Below are 15,358 nucleotides of genomic sequence, written 5' to 3' on the forward strand. Positions count from 1 at the left end.
GAAAAGGGAGTCAATTCGCTAAGAAGACGTAACCATTTTTAATGTGAGTGACCCTAACAACAGAGCACCAACCTATCTGAGCCAAGATTTGATAGAACTGCAGGAGAAAAGCCAATTCACTGTGGAGTGGAGACTCCAACACACCTCTATCAGGCATGGACAGATCCAGCAGGCAGAAAAGCAGTGAGGGTGGAGTTAAACTAAACAGCACTATCAACCAACGGGGATCTGTGGACATTTATAGAATACTTCATCCAACCAGTGCAGAATACACATTGTTCTCAAGCTCATGTGGAACATTCTCCAAACAGACCACATTCTTGGGCATAAAACACACCTCAGCAGATTTCTAAGAATAGAAACCAGACAGTGTGCTCTCAGAACACAATAGAATTAAACTGGAAACCAGTAACAGAGAGAAAACCCCCAAAGAGTAAAAACTTAAGCAACATACTTCTAAATAATACATGGGTGAAAGAAGAGGTCTCAAAAGAAATTTAAAAATGTTTTGAGCTAAATGAAAATGAAAATACGACTTACTAATATCTGTGGGATGCCCAAAAGCAGTGCTTGGAGGGACATTTATAACATCGAACGCATAGTTTAGAAAAGAAAAAAAGATCTAGAACCTATCATCAAAGTCCTATCTTAATAAACTAGAAAAGAGCAAATTAAATCCCAAGTAAATGGAAGAAAATAAATTTTTAAAAATTGGAGCCAGAGATTTCTCTGTTTCTTCAGTGTAATTGAAGACAGGAGATTAATGCAGAAAATCAAGGAAACCAAAAGCTGGTTCTTTGAAATGATCTATAAAATCAATAAACTCTAGCCTAGCTACTGGCTCTTTTCCAAGAAAGAGAGAGGACAGAAATGACTAATTGAAATGAAAAAGAAGCCATTACTACTGACCCCACAGACATTAAAATGATAACAGAGGAATATTACGAACAACTCTGTGCCCACAAATCTTATTGATCTTTTTAAAGGACCAAATTTTGGATCTGTTAATTTATTTCTATTTTTCTATTCCCATTTCACTTATCTCCTCTGTAATCTTTATTATTTCCTTCTTTCTGTTATCTTTGGGTTTAGTTCTTATTTTTCTAATTGTTTAAGGTGTATAGTTAGAGGATTGATTTAAGATCTTTCTTCTCTGTTAATATATGCATTTACAGCTATTAATCTATGCCGCCCCAGCATTGTTGTGCTGTGTCTCATAATTTGGGGTATATTGTATTTTCATTTTCATTTGTCTCATTATATTTTCTGATTTCCCATTGTGATTTCTTTTTCAACCCATTGGTTGCTTAAGCCTATGTTGTTCAATTTCCACATATTTGTGAGTTTACCACTTCTTCTTCTGTTACTGATTTTCAATTTCATTCCATTGTGATCAGAAAAGATATTCTGTATGATCTCATCCTTTTAAAATTTATTAAGATTTGATCTTTGAACTAATACATGGTCTATTCTGGAGAATGTTCTATTTGTACTTGAGACAAATGTATATTCTGCTATTGTTGGGTAAAATGTTCTATGTCCCTTAGATCTAATTGGTTTATAGTTCTCTCTTTCCTTATTGATCTCCTTCTGGTTGTTCTATCCATTATTGAAATGGGATATTAAAATAACCAATTGTCATTGTAGTTGGATATTCCCCTTCAGTTCAGTCCATTTTTACTTCACATATTTTGGGGCTATGCTATTAGATGTGTATATGTTTAAAATTGTTATATACCTGGGCGCCTGGGTGGCTCAGTGGGTTAAGCCGCTGCCTTCGGCTCAGGTCATGATCTCGGAGTCCTGGGATCGAGTCCCGCATCGGGCTCTCTGCTCAGCGGAGAGCCTGCTTCCCTCTCTCTCTCTGCCTGCCTCTCCATCTACTTGTGATTTCTCTCTGTCAAATAAATAAATAAAATCTTTAAAAAAAAAAATTGTTATATACCTTTAATGAATTAAAGCATTTATAAGTGAATAATATTCTTTTTTGTCTCTTATAATCTTTTTTAACTTATAACCAATTTTGTCTTATAATAAAATAGTAAACCCATCTCTTTTTTGGTTATTATTTGCATGGAATATATTTTTCATCCATTAACTGTCATCCTCTTTGTGTCTTTGAATCTAAAATAAGTCTCTTGTAGAAAACATAGGGTTGGATTATACATATTATAAAAATATGTACAAAATTTACCTGAGGAAAACCACAACACTTTTATGAAAGAAATCAAAGAAGTTCTAAATAAATGGAAAGATAATTCATATTCACGGACAAGAAGACTCACATTGTTAAGATATCAGTTCTTCCCAACTTAAACCATAGATTCATCACAATCCAAATCAGAATCCTAACAAGTTACCTTGTGAATATCAACAATTATTCTGAAAGGTCCTGGGATCAAGCCCTGTGCCAGGCTTCCGGCTCAGCAGGGAGCCTGTTTCTCCCTCTCTCTCTGCCCTCCCCCTCTTCTTCCCCCTTGCCCTGTACTGCGGCTCTCTCACATATGTGCTCTCTGTCTCTCTCTCAAATAAATAAATAAATCTTAAAAAATTAAAGACCTCTGTTCTGTGAAATACACCATTAAGAGAATGAAATGACAGTCTATAGGCTGGAAGAATATAGTTGCAAAACACTCATCTGGTAAAGAACCTGTAACCAAATTATACAAAGAACACTTAAAATTCCATAATAGGGAAACAACCCTATTAAAAAGTGGACAAAACACTTGAACAGATACCAAAGATGGCAAATAGCAGATCAAAATATGCTCAACATTAAATGTCATTAGGGAATTGCAAATTAAAACAATGAGATACCACTATGCATCTATTAGGATGACTAAAATCCAAACACTGACCATACCAAATGCTGGCCTGAAATTAGAGCCAAAGCATCTCTCATTCATTGCTGGGGTGAATGTAAAATAGTACAGTCCCTTTGGAAGATAGACTGGTAGTTACTTACAGAGCTGAGCATAGTTTTACCACATGGCCCTGCTATCATACTCCTTGGTAGTTCCTCCAGTGAAAACTCTTTCCATACAAAACCTTGCACGTGCCCAGGTAGATCAGTCTTACTCATAATTCCCCACATTTCGAAGCAGCAGAGATGTCCTTCAGTAGATGAATAGATAAACCGTGTTATATCCAACAATGGAATATTACTCAGCAATAGAAAGAAATGATCCATCAAGCTAAAAAAAGACTTGGAAGAAATATAAATGTATGTTGTTAGCTGGAAGAAGCCATTCTGAAGACCACGTACTGTAGCATTCTTACTGTGACACTCTGGAAAAGACAAACCTGTAGAGATAGAAAATGATCGATGGTTGACAGAGGTTTTGGGGGAGGGAGAGATGAATAGGTGGAATAGGATTTTTAGGGTAGGGAAACTACTCTGATTGGTTCTGTACTGATGGACACATGTGTTTGTACAAAAACTCTTTGTACAAAGGATATACAACACAAAAGAGTGAGCCCTAATGTTAACCATAGACTTCTGTTTATAATAATCAATATTGATTCATCAGTTATAACAAATGTACCACACTCATGTGAGAAGTTAATAATAAAGTAAATTCTGTTGGGGGGCTAGTGGGGGAAATGGGATATTTTGGAATCCGTACTTGCTGCCTAGTTTTTCTGTGAACCTAAAACTACTCCTCCCAATTAAGATCAGTTAATTTTTTTAAGAAGTACGTTGGTTTTTGACATAAGTAGGGAACCCTGTAGAGAAGCTTGAGGCAGAAAAGCAGCACAGTCTGGTAGAGGTTTTGGAGGAAGCTGACTGGAGGCCGGTTGGGAAGAGATGGGGTGGAGGGCAGGGCAAGGGGGACACTGAACAAAGGCTGGCATCAACGAGTAATGCATGGACCACATGGAAGATGGAGACGGTCTCACGAGGCTAACAAGGAAGGGAGAGGATCTGGGCTGAGAAATATAAGGCCAAACAGGTGAGATGTGGCTGGTTGTGAATGAATGGTCAGAGGGAAAGGACAGAACCAAGCCCAGTTTTCTAGCCTGGGTGACCTGGTGGGTAAAATTTCTGTTGAAGGAGACAGAAAGTTCCCCTAATCTCAGATAACACCCTGTGTCCATCCCTTTGTCCTCACAGAACGAAATATGTTCTTGTCATGTCTTCATCCCAGGGCAGCCTGCCCCTCTGAGAACGCAGGGGCAGAACCATGTCAGGTGCCCAGGCCCTCGCATCACCGGTGCTGGTGCCCAGTCAGCGTGCAATAAATAGTTGTCAAAATATAAAGAGAGAATAAGAAAGGGAATGTGAAGGGAAGAAGACACCAATTTAATGAGTTCCCTTCTGCACACAGTGAGTCTGAAATGACTGCACAAAACCCAGGTGTAGATAATAAGGAGGCAGCAGGAATCGTTGTGGGGGAGCAGAAAAGGTTTGGAAATAAAGATGTAGGAGTCTCCAGCAAGTGATAAAAGCATAGAAATGAGGGGGCGCCTGGGTGGCTAGTTAGTTAAGCATCTGACTTCAGCTCAGGTCATGGTCTCAGGGTGCTGAGATCAAGCTCTTTGTGGACTTTGCTGGACACTTCTCCCTCTCCCTCTGCCCCTCCCCCTGCTTATTCTTGCTCCCTCTCAAATAAAGTCTTGAAAAAAAAAAAGAAGCATGAAAGCGAGAAGGGCATCAGGAGCAAACCCTAATGAAATTCAACATTTAAAAGAATTTAGGGGAGCACCTGGGTAGCTCAGTCAAGTGTCCCACTCTTGACTTTTGGCTCAGGTCATGGTCTCAGGTTCATGAGACAGAGCCCTGCATCAAGCCCCACGCTGGGCATGGAGCCTGCTTCAGATTCTCTCTCCCTCTTCCTCTCCCCTAACTGCCCCCACCAAGTGCGTTCTCTCTCTCTCTAAAAAAAAAATTAAAAAAAAAAAATAAAGGGATTAACTTACTCCTACTTCATAGTCCATTACCTTTGCCTTCTAGAAGTGCATTGTCCTCAGTCCCTGGTCTGCTCTCGGAGCTGACATATGACACAACTCAGAAACACATCAGTGACCTAGGGTGTACCCTGAGGAAACCACAGGCTGTGTCAAGCAGGGTGACAGGACATCCTGGACATTCCACATCAGTCTGTTGAAATCACCCTATAACCAGTGATTTGTCAAACTATGCATTTAGAAGCTCAGATAATGCTCTTCAAGGAAGGATCCAGGCTCCTCCTGCCTGTTGGCAGGAGGAAAAGGAAACAAGGAGAAAAGTTCTTGTACAATATCTTTGCCATTTTATTCTGGATGGGAAGCCCTCCCCAGTGATTTTTTTACCTTCATCTCAAAGACCACCTGCAGCTCCAAGAGGCCAGAGATAAGCCTGTAGTTTTTACAGCTGCTATGATAGAGCTTAGAGACGGGAGAGATGAAATCTGAAAACTGCCAATCAAGTATTGCAGACTTGGGAATAAATGTAAGTTACATTATTATACCTGTATATTTCCTAAAATCTTGTGCGCGTATCTTAAGCTAATTTGCTCATATTGATGTCAATTTCTATTTACATAGTTTTTTTTTTTTAAGATTTTATTTATTTATTTGACAGACAGAGATCACAAGCAGGCAGAGAAGCAGGCAGAGAGAGAGGAAACAGGCTCCCCGCTGAGCAGAGAGCCTGATGCGGGGCTCGATCCCAGGACCCTGAGACCATGACCCGAGCCGAAGGCAGAGGCCTTAAACCACTGAGCCACCCAGGCGCCCCTACATAGTTTTTGGTGTGATCATATTTCCAAAATGTCTGCTCTATTATATTCCCGTCCTTTTTTATTTTCAGTCTTGATGTCGGTTCTGTGGTCTATTTTATTAAAGTGAACTCAGAAAGGATAGAAAGTATTTCTAGATGCTAGCTCAGGTAGTTGGGGGAATAAGATATATTTTTAGCCATGTTATTTTTTAAATTGGTTCCTGGAATTATCCCCAGTGGTGGCAAGAATATCTTGGTTGGCAAGCAACAGTACCATGGATAATTTTACCTATCTTCTCACATGTTTGCCTTGCTTGGTACATGACATAAATTGGAGTTGGTACAGATGTAAAGTCAGAGAATGGATTTTGTGTGTGTGGAGACTTTTTTGCAGAGAAGTGCTTTATCTCCATCTGGTGGACAACCTCGTCTTTGCAATGTCAGCAGTGGTTCTCAGGTCCGGCGACACCTCAGGATCCCGTGATGCTTGCAAATAATCTGGGTCCCCAGGACCTTCCCCAGACCATTTCATTCAAGTCTGGGAAAGAACTCAGGACTTCAGTATCTTTTAAAGATATGTAGGTGGTGGCTCTGGCTGGCTCAGTAGATAGAGCACTGGATTCTTCATCTCAGGGTCATGAGTTCCACATTGGGTGTAGATTAGAACACTTAAAAATAAAATCTGGGGCACCTGGGTGGCTCAGTTGGTTAATGACTGCGTTTGGCTGGGGTCATGATCTCAGGGTCCTGGAATCAAGCCCCAAATCAGGCTCCCCGCTCAGCAGGGGAGTCTGCTTCTCTCCCTCCCCCTGTTCATGCTTTCTCTCACTCACTCTCTCTCTTTCAAATAAATAAAATCCTTTTAAAAGAACCTTAAAAAACAAATAACGATATCTAGGTACTTTCAATGTGCAACTAAAGAGCAAGAGAATCCCTAAATTGGTGAATTTTGGATAATTATTCCTCCTGTAAGATTCCCATGAAGGAAGACAATCTATTCAGGTAAATTCTGTAATCTTCCTGAGGCGTGTGTACACACACACACACACACACACACACACACACACACACACACACAATCAGACTGGTCCCTGGTAGCTGCAATCTGATTTTGATGTTATGTATTTGCCGAAAACTTTATTTTCTCATTTCATTCTCTCAATTACTGGTTGAGATGAGTCACTTTACTTCCCGCAAGTGATAACACCCCCCTGACAACACAGAGCCCTAGAGGATCCTAGGTGCCCCCTCAGACCCTACTTTTCATCTTTTTGCTTAAATCTTACATTGCCAGAATCAGCTTCCTTTTCAGCTTGCGATCTTTAAAAAGCTTCTGAAACTAATCCCCACTGACAATGGCTCAGCCTTCATCATGCTACAAGCATTACTGATCTAAAATCCAGTTATTAAAATGACAAAGTTCTGGGGGAATTTGGCTGGCTCTTCCCAGTGATTCTTAGGAACAGGCAAGTTTGAGAAGTCCTGGACTAAATGAGTCCCAAGTTCTCTTCTTAAAGATACAATGTGTCTAATACCCAGCTTTGCTGAATCACTGTGAGATCTTTACAAATGCCGTCCCCTGGACCCCATTTGTAAAGACTGGGATGTATGTAACAGGTCATTCAGATGTGATCCAGAGTTGATGGCCATTGTAGCCCATCATTCAAGGTCTTAAGCCTATTTGAGGAGAGTTGCTCCCTCTGAGATCAAGGGGAGCACACTTGGCCCAAGTTACCCCCCATGTGTTGTGCCTTCTAAGGCATATCTGATTCTTGGTCCCTAATTGAGAGAAGTTTCTAGCACACTAGGAAACAACCTTTAAATGCTTTTATGGTATCTTCCAGCCTGTAGTAACCACTTCTTGATTTTATTTGATCAAGCTATTTGATCATTTAGATTGCATCTATGATAATGCAATTTCACTCCTAGGTATACCTATAGAAATGCATACAAGTGTGTACCCAAACACATGTTTAAGAATGTTTGTAGCCATGTTATTTAGAAGTAATCCCAAACTGGAAACCTAAATGTCCTTCAATAGAAGGGTAAGTAAATTATGATATATTCATACAATGGAATACTATATAACAATAAAAGTGGAGGAGAATGATGGTTACACATAATAAATGCATAAACCTGACCAATGCAATGCTGTCCAAGTCAGACTTTAACAGTGCATATTTAAAATCTTTTTATGTAAAGCTCAAAGCAAGCAAAACTGATTCATGCTGTTAGAAGTCAAGACAGTTGTTACTTTAGCAAAGGGGAGTTTGTGACTGCAAAGGGTAAAGAAGGGATAATGATTTATTTCTTGCCCTGATTTTGTCATTACATAGGTCTGTGTTCACTATGTGATAACTCATTGAACTATATACCATTTTGTGCAATTTAATAAAAAAGTTAAAACAAAACAGAATATTCAAAACCAGTTTTGTAAAAATTAAGTCTCCCTTGTATTTTTCACCTTCAAAGAAGAGTTTTAATTGGTGAGAGGTAACTGGCAGTGCGCCTCAGACTTCACTGTATATGTGACTCACCTGGGCTTCTTGTTAAGAGGCAGACTTGCTCCAGGATTCTGGGGAAGAGCCCAAGATCCTTGCATTTTTAGCAGTTTCCCAGGTGATGCCCATACTTTGAGTAGCAAGGACCTAGGGCAGTGCCTCCCAAAACATTTTCCACAAATAGTAATGTTTTGAATTAATAGGTGTAATCATCAGGGGGGACAGACCACTTTGGGAGATACTGCTAAACCGTTCTCCGAAGTGGTTGCACAACTTACGCTTTCCTATGAGAGATGCAGTTGCTGACCATCCCTTGGTGGTGTTAGTCTTTCAATCTGGGCCGTTCTGAAGGGTGTGCAAAGTGCGCGCGCCACAGCTTTAATTTTTATTGCTTCTCTTGCTCGTAACTTTAGTTGCACATTGAAAGTACCTACATCTCATTATTTTTTTTAGACTTTATTTTTAAGTAGGCTAATCTCTCCAAGCAATGTGGAACTGAACTCACGATGATGAGATCGAGTCACGTGTCCTACCTGAGTCAGCCAGAGACCCCGCCTACATATAAAATAAAAAAGATTTTTAGAAACAAAGAACCAAACTGACCAAGCTTTTAACTATTAACTAGGTTAGGCTATGCTAGCTCAAGCCTTGGGTTCAGAAAGCCATAATGAAGGCTCACATTAAGGGAAGTTTAGCCTTTATGGCCATGAAACAAGTCTAAGCAAACCTGAATTTCCTTAATGAGTTCGTTTTGGGAAATTAGGGACTTTACTGTGTGTGTGTGAAACAGAGTTCAGATACCAGTTCAAAACTGGTGCTAGTCACCCACAATAAATTAAAGGCTTTGAAGAATCAGATTAGCCAGTAAAATTCATCCAGTCACCATTCTGGTCACTTTTGGGGATCTGGCCAAGGGTGATATACTGACATCTCTGTACCTTACAAAATACACTCAGCTGGTTAAGCGTCTGAGTTCTGATTTTTGGCTCAGGTCATGATCTCTAGCAGGGCTCCACCCTGGGCATGGTATTCTCTTTCTTGGAGCCTGCATGGTATTCTCTTTCTCCTTCCCTCCCATGCTAAAAACAATATGCAGAGAGGAAGAGAAATGACCATCTTGTTTGGGGGAGGGGTGGGCCGGGAGAGGAAGGTAGAGAATCTCGAGCAGGCTCCATGCCCAGCACAGAGCTTCACGGGGACTTGATCTCACAACCCGGAGATCGTGACCCGAACAGAAATCAAGAGTCTGATGCTAAACCAACCGAGCCACCCAGGCGCCCTAGGAAATGGCCATCTTGATTAAAACTGCCAATTATTACGATCGCAGTAGGCAGAGATCAAATAGCTAAGCTGCTTTTTATCTTGTTCCAGAGTAGTGTTAGAGCTAGCCTGGCACCCCTCTTGGGTATTCTGATTTAAGTGTTGCAGATACTTTCTCCAAGTCAGCAGCTTTTTTTCTTTAAGGTTATCTTTTAATTTTTTTAAGATTTAATTTATTTAGACAGACAGAACACAAGCAGGGGAAGCAGCAGAGGGAGAGGGAGAGGGAGAAAGAGACTCCGCACTGAGCAGGGAGCCCGATGCAGGGCTCAGTCCCAGGACCCTGAGATCATGACCTGAGTTGAAGGAAGACGGCTTAACCAAATGAGCCACCCAGGAGCCCCTAATGGGTATCTTTTAAACAATAGACATTTTTAAACTTGAAAAATTTCTTTGATGGTTAGTGCCTTTTGCACTCTAAGAAACTTTTGTCTACCAAATTTCAAAAATATTTTCTTCTATATTTCCCCCTAGAAATTTTGTATGTTTAGTTTTTGTTTAAATCTTTGTTGAGTTTTGTATGTACGGTTGAAAAAGTTCCCTTCTAGTCATTTGCTAAGAGTTTTTATGAACCTTATAAAATGTTTTTACTGAACTTTGTAAAGTGGTCACATGGTTTCTCAATTGTTATTATGGTAAATAATACTAATTATTTTCAAATATTATACCAACCTTGCATTCCTGAGAAAACCCCACTTTGTCATCAAGTAAGGTTTGTGTAGTATTTGAAAGTCAACTGTACAAAAATTCCTTTTTATACATCGCTGGATTCAAATTGTTGACATTTTGTTAACAGAGTTCCCTCCTGTTTTCTAAAATATTACATAAGATAGTATAATTTCATACTTAAATGTATGATAGAATTTATCAGTGAAGCCAACTGGGTGTAGAACCTTCTTTGTGGGAAGAATAGTAATTCAATTTCTTAAACAGATACAGAATTTTCAAACTCTCTATTTCATGTCTGTTTTGGTAATTTGTGTCTTTCAAGAAATTTATCTATCTCATTTGTCAAAGTAACCAGTACACTGTATCTAAAGAAAGACAAAGGGGACAAAGGCTGGTCCTTCCTTTGGGTGAGGCCAAATTCTTTACATTGCCTTTGCCATCAGGAGAGACTTGATGATGAACTTAGGGGTAAAGGAGTCATGATGTCTGCGACCTACTTAAAAGAGAGAGCAATATGTAGCAGACATAAAACCGGTGAAGACATATGGAAATTTATTATACTATTTTTACAACTTCTCTATAGATGTAAAACTTTTGAAAAAGATTAAATGATCTATTCATATTCTATAACCCAGAAATTTAAAGAAATAACCAGAAAATCACACACATATTCAACACAAGGAGCTTTATCACGCATCAAAGTCCGAAAACAACCTAAACATCCTACAAAGAGGATTCGATAAACAAGTAATAGTACATGACACCAAACACCCAACAACAAAAACAAAATTACATTTTTTTTTTCCTCAAGCGTATCTATGTGGGAAAATTTCAGTACAGACCATTGAAAGAAAAAGTTGCAACACTGAATATATGACCCCATCCTATATGCATAGGAAAAAGAATGCAAAAAAACCCCGTGATCTAAATGTGGTTGTCTCTGAGTGCTGGGGTCACAGGAGAACTGGAATCTTCCTTGTACTCCTTTTCTCAGTTTCTTGAAGGATCCCAGAGACTCTCATCACTTCAGGGGCACCAGAAAGGAGGGCCTGCATTGATTTAAGGGTGTAGCAGGCCGAGAGGCATGGGTCTGAATTAAGCTGAACACGGAGATACGGCAGGCCACAAGACAGCCCAGTGGAGTGGACACCACAGTGGAGTGGACACCACCACCACTCCCTCCGAGACAGGCAAAGGTTGGGAGACTAAAACGGTACATGTAAAAATGGTAACATTTCATACAAATGCAAAAGCAAATGCTTTTCTAATTTGTTCCACAGGTACATTCATGGACTTGGTAGCTCTTATTATAGGAAATCCACATGGGACAATGAGGTTTCAAAGTTTAAAGATCAGAATGGAGATTTCAATATGTGCTTCCTACATGGTCCTGGGCTACCCGTTTAGCCTTTCTGAGCCTATTCCCATCTCTGAAAAACTGGTATGATGAAGATAATTTTAATCCCTGTCCTTCTGTGTCAAAGATTATTGCGGAAGAGGTCTGTGAGGGCGGTCTATAATCTATAAAGTACTTTGTGAGGTTACTGTTCTTTTAGGGCATGAGTGGTCCAAAATGCTGTCATATCTGTGAAGACCTGGCCTTGGGTGAGAACAGCAGCATTTCAGTGCACCAATGGGCACTGCCACATGAAATCTCGGGGTAGACAATGTCCAGGTTGACAAGGAAACTCAACTTCATTTGACAGGCAGCACAGAATACCTGGGATCCAGGAGCCGACTGGTCAGAGGCCCTGCCAGGGAAGGATTAGGAGGGCAGGAACCACCCCTAGAAAGGGGAGGTGAGTATGTCAGAATTCTTGGTTTTCACCACAGACTTAAACATCCTATGAAGCTGTATTAGAGAATATGGTTAAGGAGCTCACGTGATCCCCCCAATGCACCATGAGAGGGAAAAACTGCCCCAAGCCATAAAACCTGGGGCTGCGTTGGGCCCCCGGAGAGGGCTCCTGCAGCATCCCTGAGCACGGTGCTGACTGTGTGGACTTGCACCACAGTCTAGGCTGCAAACACAAGAATAAGCACATTTCCTCCCGAAGTGGCCATGTGAGCCAGCTGGCAACCACACTAGTAGGAAGATTACCTTGGCAGGGCATCAGAAGCCAGGGATTGGACAAGAAATCTGCCTAACCTGCTGCTGGAGATGTGGCAACAAGAAGCAAAACTAGCTGCTGAGGAAATATTTGGCTTTTCTACCCTTTTTATTACTCTCCCTGTAATGCCAAGGACAAATCTTTCTGGGTTTGGGGTCAGTGACAATATGCATAGCAAGGAGCTCAGCCCCCCACCAAGATTCCTTTCACAAAAGCGATCTACTCTTTGAGTGTGAAATTGACCCATTTATTTGACTAAATCACTGTCACCCAGATACACTCAAAAAAAAATTTTTCCCTAAAAAAACCAATTCACTGTTTTCTGCATTAGGAATAATGAAAGCAAGAAATAACGTCAAATTGGGATGTTAAGAGGTAGGCTGCCCACTAAAACTGTAAAAATAATACAAATGCAAACGCCGGAGGTTAAATTCAGGCAATTTATTGTAAACAGGATTACCCTAGCACTCCACCATACTGGCTGTGTCACATGCTCTCCCTTCCACATCACCTAGGCGAAAAGAAGACTTTTTTAAAAAGTCGTAACTAATAACTTAGTCTGTTTCCCACAAATCTCATTTACTATGCGCTGAGTAAACAGCAGTATCCAAGGTGGTCTGTTATTGCTCATGGACTGTGGCTTGGACCCATTTCAATGAATCCATTAGAACGTCCGGGCGATCCAACAGCAGCCGGAGATCCAGTCTGGAAACCGGACAGTGCTGGCACACCCTGCGTGCAACCCCAGGTTCCTGGAAGACTACACGAGACTCCCTTCAGATTTCATGTAACTTTCTCACAAAAATGACACTGTTAAATTTCACCCATTTTTTTTTTTTAAGAGCTAAAAATTACTCAATAGCACATAATTTTCCGCAGAAAAGGTAGGTGGAGTATTTACTCTTCCAGCGGTGGATTTAAACACTCAGGGCTAATTTTCAATCCTTCTTGTGTATATCTGCAGTTTGATGAAAAGCTGCATAGTCTACAAATGCATAAAACCAGAAGGAAGTGATGGCTCACCCACCTTCTGAGGGACAGACAGGCTTCCCACGAGGAAGCTCCTGCAGGTAGGGGTAAAAAGACGGGTACAGCACCACATTTATCTGACAGGAGACTGGAGGCCACTTTTGAAAGCAGACTCCACAGCTGTGATTATATCACTCTTGTCCCAAATGTAGATTATCTGGGAAATGGCAAATGTGAAAACCGAAGGTGTGAAAAGACATGACTCTACAGAAAGAAGTCCTGGCCAGTCACTCACGTAGAGGTAAGATGTCATCAGAGAATGTCATCCTATACTTTGCCTGAGTTAGTGGACAACGGGGCCACGTACTATTACTAGGGCCTGTGTGTGGAAGGATATTCATAATTTCTCCTAAAGCAAGTTTTAATAACAGTAAATATTTCAAAACAGCTGTTAAATCTACAGTAACAATTTCATCTAAAATAGTATCTCATGAAAAAAATAGTTTTTTAAAAGTCCACTCCAGTCTACATCTGTGTTTCTATGTTTATATTTATATATTCAAAAAATAACTTAACACTTAAGGCAATATTAGACTGGTAGCAAAAAGGGATTTTAGAGTCTTCTGGAGATCACACTACTTAAGAATCAAGGCTTTATTTTTTGTACCTTCAAAAAGGTGGCTTTGTACTTGCTGTCTTTTAAATTCATAATGGGGCAAATATTTTGGTTCATATACTGACTGCAATATCATGGCAGCAAAAAGTTACAAGTATTTTTAATAGCTGATGTTGGAAAAGCATGTCACACACTCAGTGGGATCTGAAGTTGACCCTATTTGTACTCATCAAATAAATACAATAAATGTTATTGATGGGAAAAGGTAAAACTGATGGAACACGGCAAACCAACTATGAACAAAAACGTCAATATAATTCAATCGGAAAGAAACATCACAGTAATCCTGAGAAATTCAGTTTGGGACAAAATTGATGTAAGGTCAGTCTGTATTTCTAGCATTGTAAATAAGTAGGGTGTTCTAGGGTTTTCCAGCATTTTGCTAGTTTGAATAAAAAACATGTTCAAATTTTATAAAAAGATTAAAACCATGCTTTATATAATCAGCAATTTTACTAATAAAAGAAAATTATTTCACTTTGTTCATTATCTGCCAAATGTTAATGTTCTTCATTGATTTACATGAAACCACCAAATAGAAAGCAAATTTGAGAATCAGTTTTTAAAAAGGTAATACCTTTCTAAAGGTTTTAAAGCCTTTTCTGTCAACCTAGGAGGCTTTTAGGAAAAAAAAAGTGACTAACATATTGTCTTCTGACAAGTGACTATTTTACAGAACAGGGAAGGTATGATTCTATAGGAATATCATTCATCATTTTAAGTACTGTTATAGAGGGCAATTTCTCTTAGTAATGAAAGAAAAATTTTAAAATATTTAAGAGGCATGTATTTAAAAAATATTCTACATCTATAAGATTTCGTAATTTAATTACTTTGGATTTTTAATATTTCTACATAATGACATTTGACAAACCCCTCTTTTTTCTGTTTGTCTCTCTAATCGTGAGCCAGAAACTACTGAAGTGGCAGAGGCTTTCCCACCCCTGGAAGCCTCAGGGACGCAGCCCCCTGCACGCTCCCACCCTGGAGGGATCTTCAGAGTTTTGCAGCCATGAAGTTAATATGTGGTTTCACAAGGGGAAACAGCGGCAAACCACGCTTGAACTCAGTCATGTTCTGAATCACTTCAGGCTGCAAAGAAAAAAGTTCTTAGTGTTTATAGTCTAAAAAACCAGACTGACGAGAACGCTGACTTTTCTTTCCCTCCCTCCCTCTCCTCCCCTCTTCCTTCCTTTTCTTTTTTTCTTTCCCTTCTTTCTCTTTCCTTCCTTCCCTCCCTCCCCTCCTCCCCCCCTCCCACACACACTAGTTTCTACCCCACTTATTACCATCTAATCTTCCTGGCTCGGTAGGGCTGGACTGTCTATGCAAACCTGTGGTGAGTGTCTGAGTGGGACCCAGGGCCATAAAGAAGACACCTAGCTTCCCTCTGGGCATACAAGGGTGAGGG

At 40.1% G+C, this 15,358-nt stretch overlaps 1 protein-coding gene across 4 annotated transcripts in view; it reads right to left on the reverse strand.

The window, feature by feature from the left end:
• Positions 1 to 10,721: 10,721 nt before the first annotated feature.
• Positions 10,722 to 15,358, reverse strand: part of IDE (insulin degrading enzyme) — a 132,217-nt gene continuing 127,580 nt past the window's right edge. For all 4 annotated transcript variants that reach the window (XM_082721936.1, XM_082721933.1, XM_082721934.1 and 1 more), the window contains exon 25: positions 10,722 to 15,039. In XM_082721936.1, coding sequence (XP_082578062.1) covers positions 14,944 to 15,039 — 96 coding nt within the window. In that variant the 3' untranslated portion in view covers positions 10,722 to 14,943. The remainder of the gene's footprint in view (positions 15,040 to 15,358) is intronic.

Source organism: Mustela nivalis (genome assembly GCF_964662115.1).
Source record: "Mustela nivalis genome assembly, chromosome: 2".
NCBI classification, from domain to species: Eukaryota; Metazoa; Chordata; class Mammalia; order Carnivora; family Mustelidae; genus Mustela; species Mustela nivalis.